The 4,090-nt window shown below is 45.4% G+C and overlaps 1 protein-coding gene across 3 annotated transcripts in view; it reads left to right on the forward strand.

Annotated features, from left to right (window-relative positions):
- The window catches only part of LOC133475729 (uncharacterized), a 15,757-nt gene extending 12,197 nt beyond the window's left edge, over positions 1-3,560 (forward strand). The window contains exons 2-6 of one of the 3 annotated variants that reach the window (XR_009787928.1): positions 499-600; positions 777-852; positions 2,053-2,142; positions 2,222-3,003; positions 3,083-3,560. Coding sequence is in view for 1 of the 3 variants with exons in the window: in XM_061769090.1 (XP_061625074.1) it covers positions 2,564-3,003; positions 3,083-3,293 (651 nt within the window). In the remaining 2 variants the exon portion in view is untranslated. Of the gene's footprint in view, positions 1-498; positions 601-776; positions 853-2,052; positions 3,004-3,082 lie in introns of those variants that run through there. The other 2 variants (XR_009787924.1, XM_061769090.1) reach the window with 2 other exon arrangements.
- The last annotated feature ends 530 nt before the right edge of the window (positions 3,561-4,090 follow it).

The following is a 4,090-nucleotide window of genomic DNA, read 5'->3' on the forward strand; positions in this document are numbered from 1 at the left end:
ACACAATGACGGCCAAAGCGCAGCTTGATGTCACGCATACAAAAATGGTAAAGGGAAGGCAGAAGTCAATACACAGTCACAGTGTGTGTCCGCCGATGGAATACATTCAATACTTCTTTTTTTTTTTAAAGTGTTTCTACCGAACCCCATAGACAGATTCACCAAACCCTTGGGTTTTGAACAAAACCAGGTTTAAAAAAATAACTGCTCTACGTTTAGTTCTAACTCTGGGGACAAAAAGCAGACCTATTACAGATGACTGGAGAGCTCTGGATGGTTCATACCGTAGCAGCAGGTCAGACATGTAATGTATTGTATTTAGGCCTTAAAACCGCATATTTAAAAATCAACAGCAGTACTTTGAAATCAATTATGTGACAGACAGGAAGCCAGTGTAAAGACCTGTTCTGGAGCGATATCTAGTTTTTTTGGTCTTAGTGAGGACTCAAGCAGCGGCATTCTGAATAAGTTGCATTATTTTTTTTTTTTTTTACGCAGGCCCGTAAAGTCTACCTTTACTGTAAACAAGTCAGTCAGCAGGAGGCTTCTCTTCTCTCAAGAGATGTGGTTTCCTTGATGATGCCCCTGCCGGGAGCTCTGGTGAGTTTACACCTCCGACAACGCTTCAAGGAGCCTCAATTTAGCTCCAATGCCATACATGATGACCCCTTTGGCAATGTAAATAATAAAAACCCACCAAGATCTTTGACATCACATACTGTAAGCAAGAATCTTGTTTTTACAAATGACAAGAACAGGATTTCTTTTGCGTTCAGAATAAATGTTTCAAACAACCCCTAAACGGTGGCGGCAGGAGGTTTGCAGCTCAGGAGGCAAAGTCATGATTCAAAGGTACTTCTGAGTCCCTGAACCACAGGAACATACTTCCACCATTAAAAAAACAAAAAAAAAAACAAGATGCTGTCTGGTTGCTTTTGTGTTGTTGTTGTTGTTTTTGTGAAATGGCATGCCTGGAGGTTTTAATTGAAAGGTTTATGAAGGGCACAGAAAACCGATGACAGAATTTTGCTAGTGCTTTTTATCTGGTTCATTTAAATTTTGTCGCGCTCAGAATTTAAGGCTGATTACTTTGATTGCAAATTTTCTGGTCATGTGCTGAGTGTAAAAAAAACTAAATTGTGAGAGATGCCTATAAATACATAAAATTCCCTGTGGCTCACTCTAGAAAGGAACTAACATATTAGACAAAATACAGTAAGACCTAAAAGGTGCAGTACCGACTGTTTCAGGAGCTCTTCAACTTCTGATTTGTTTGGGTCTTCAAACTAATTATTACCTGCTGAATGTCCTGGAAAAGCATTACCATCCCATGACCTTCGAAAAGCTGTAGCTCATTCAAAGGTGCGTCTGTGTATCAGCTTGATACCTAATGGTTTTGATCAAACACTGCTGCCATTAACCAAAGCATCTTGAGCTGACAGAGTGTGACCCCAATCTCATCTGAGGCTGTTCTGCTTGAATGTACCTGTACCTTTGCCAGTGTTTTCCCTATAATGGTAGTGGGCAGTGTTGTACCTGAAAGAGTTCAATGAACAAAAGTTCATGAACTAGTACATATTTTGTGCGAACGTGAACTGAACTTAGTTCATTTCTCCCTGAGGAACGTAATTGCGAATACGTTCATTCTGGCGTCAATGTTCGGTTTTCGAATGAAAGGTCATTTTCATTCAAGAAAGCTAGGTTTTGTTAGGGACTTCCAGGACAAACCCGTTTGATCACACTATATATGAGCCTTCAAGTGTCGGCGGAGAAACACTGTATTTGGCAACTAAGAGAACGTGAGGTGCGTTCAGGTACACTGCAAATGTGTTCTTCAGTGGTTCGTTTGTAATACAGTACATAATTGTACAAATTGATTATTAGGAAAATTATTATTTGTGTCAGAATGCTTTAAACACTGTATAATCACATTGTCATGATATGGAATTTCATGCTGTAAACTGTGTCATATAAAGCCCTGCAGTTCCATTATTGGAGCCGGGAGAGCGCTTTGCGTCCTCTCTCTCGCCTACCTGCCCTCTCTGTTTTCAGCACCTGTCTCCAATCAGCCTCATCATCACCGGTATATAAGCCTGCCTGTTCCAGGAAATCCTTGCCAAAGTATTGCAGTTACTTCCAGCGGTACCACGGCCCATTTACCTCACATAAGTCACTCTATTCGTAGGTCCCTTTTTTGACTCCTGTGTCTCCTTGTTCTCAGTGTTTTCTCCCGTGTTCCTGATCCACGTCATTTCTGCCACCAAGCGAGCCGCTTGTCCTCACCACTGCCTGTCACCTGTCCACGCCACCGCCTGCCAACCCACCTAGGACCACCGCCATTTCCTTTCTTCAATAAACTGTTCATCATTTTACATCTGCCTCCGCCTGCTCTCGGATCCAGCTGCTCCCCATACATGACAGAATTCTTCTTCCCTCCAGTTCGTGGTCGAGGTTGACGCCTCGGACACGGGGGCAGGGGTTGTCCTCTCGCACCCCACGAGACAGAAACTTCACCCCTGTGCCTTCTTTCTCTGTCGTCTGTCCCCTGCCGAGAGGAACTACGATGTCTGCTACCGAGAGCTCCTGGCCATTGTATGGGCCTTGGAAGAGTGGAGGCACTGGCTGGAAGGGACTGAACGACCATTCATCATTTGGACAGATCACAAGAATCTCTCTTACCTCGCTTCCACCAAACGCCTTAAACCTCAACAAGGTCGCTGGGCTTTTCCGGAAGCTTATACACGAACATAATCTTTTGGATGACTTCTACGTGGCTCAACCGGGGAAGTCTGGCAGGACGCCGGGAGGCGATGAGAGGGGGGTACTGTCATATACTGGCCTGCAGTTCCATTATTGGAGCCGGGAGGGCGCTTTGCGTCCTCTCTCTCTTCCCCCTCCCCTCTCTGTTTTCAGCACCTGTCTCCAATCAGCCTCACCACCACCGCTATATAAACCTGCTTGTTTCAGGAAATCCTCGCCAAAGTATTGCAGTTACTTCCAGCGGTACCACAGCCCATTTACCTCACGTAAGTCACTCTATTTATCGTTCCCTTTTTTGACTCCTGTGTCTCCTTGTTCTCAGTGTTTTCTCCCGTGTTCCTGATCCACGTCATTTCTGCCACCAAGCGAGCCGCTTGTCCTCACCACTGCCTGTCACCTGTCCACGCCACCGCCTGCCAACCCACCTAGGACCACCGCCATTTCCTTTCTTCAATAAACTGTTCATCATTTTACATCTGCCTCCGCCTGCTCTCGGATCCAACTACTCCCCATACGTGACAAGCTGCCTTTGATTAGTACACTGAAATCTTTAAGAGCTGCGTACGAGTTGCATATGATTGTGGGTTGGCAAATATTCTCTTGCAAAGACAGCTGGCTGACAGTTCCTTACATGAAAGTGGGCCCAAATGTAGTGTCAGTGTTGGATAGCCTCGCTGTAGTATTGTCAACTTGGAAGGGTAGACGGATTTGATTTGAGGGGGCACAGCGTTGTTTGAGGGAGCCATTCATCCATCCATTTTCTTTACCGCTTATCATCACACGGGTCGCGGGCTGGGCTGCTGGAGTCTATCCCAGCTATCTTCGGGCGGGAGGCGGGGTACATCCTGAACCGGTCGCCAGTCAATCGCAGGGCACATAGACACAAACAACCATTCGCACTCACATTCACACCGACGGGCAATTTAGAGTCTCCAATTAACCTACCACGCATGTTTTTGGGATGTGGGAGGAAACCGGAGTGCCCGGAGAAAACCCACCCAGGTACGGGGGTGAACATGCAAACTCCACACAGGTGGGGCCAGGATTTGAACCCTGGTCCCCAGAAATGTGAGGCAGATGTGCTAACCAGTCGTCCACCGTGCCGGCTTGAGGTAGCCATGCACCCTCAAACCAAATCCATCTCCTCCGCTTCATTCTGTGGGCCAGCTGTCTGAGTTGTCAGCAGTGAGACTGTTGAAATGGCCCCAAAAAAAATATTTTTTTTTCTTTTTTTTCGAAAATATGTTTATTGTTCTAATTTAAGGGACTTGAATATTTATTCATTTTTGGATTAATTTGTACAACGTTGTTGTTTGAGAAGCCTAATTTA

The sequence above is a fragment of the Phyllopteryx taeniolatus genome, chromosome 1 (assembly GCF_024500385.1).
Source record: "Phyllopteryx taeniolatus isolate TA_2022b chromosome 1, UOR_Ptae_1.2, whole genome shotgun sequence".
Lineage (NCBI taxonomy): Eukaryota > Metazoa > Chordata > Actinopteri > Syngnathiformes > Syngnathidae > Phyllopteryx > Phyllopteryx taeniolatus.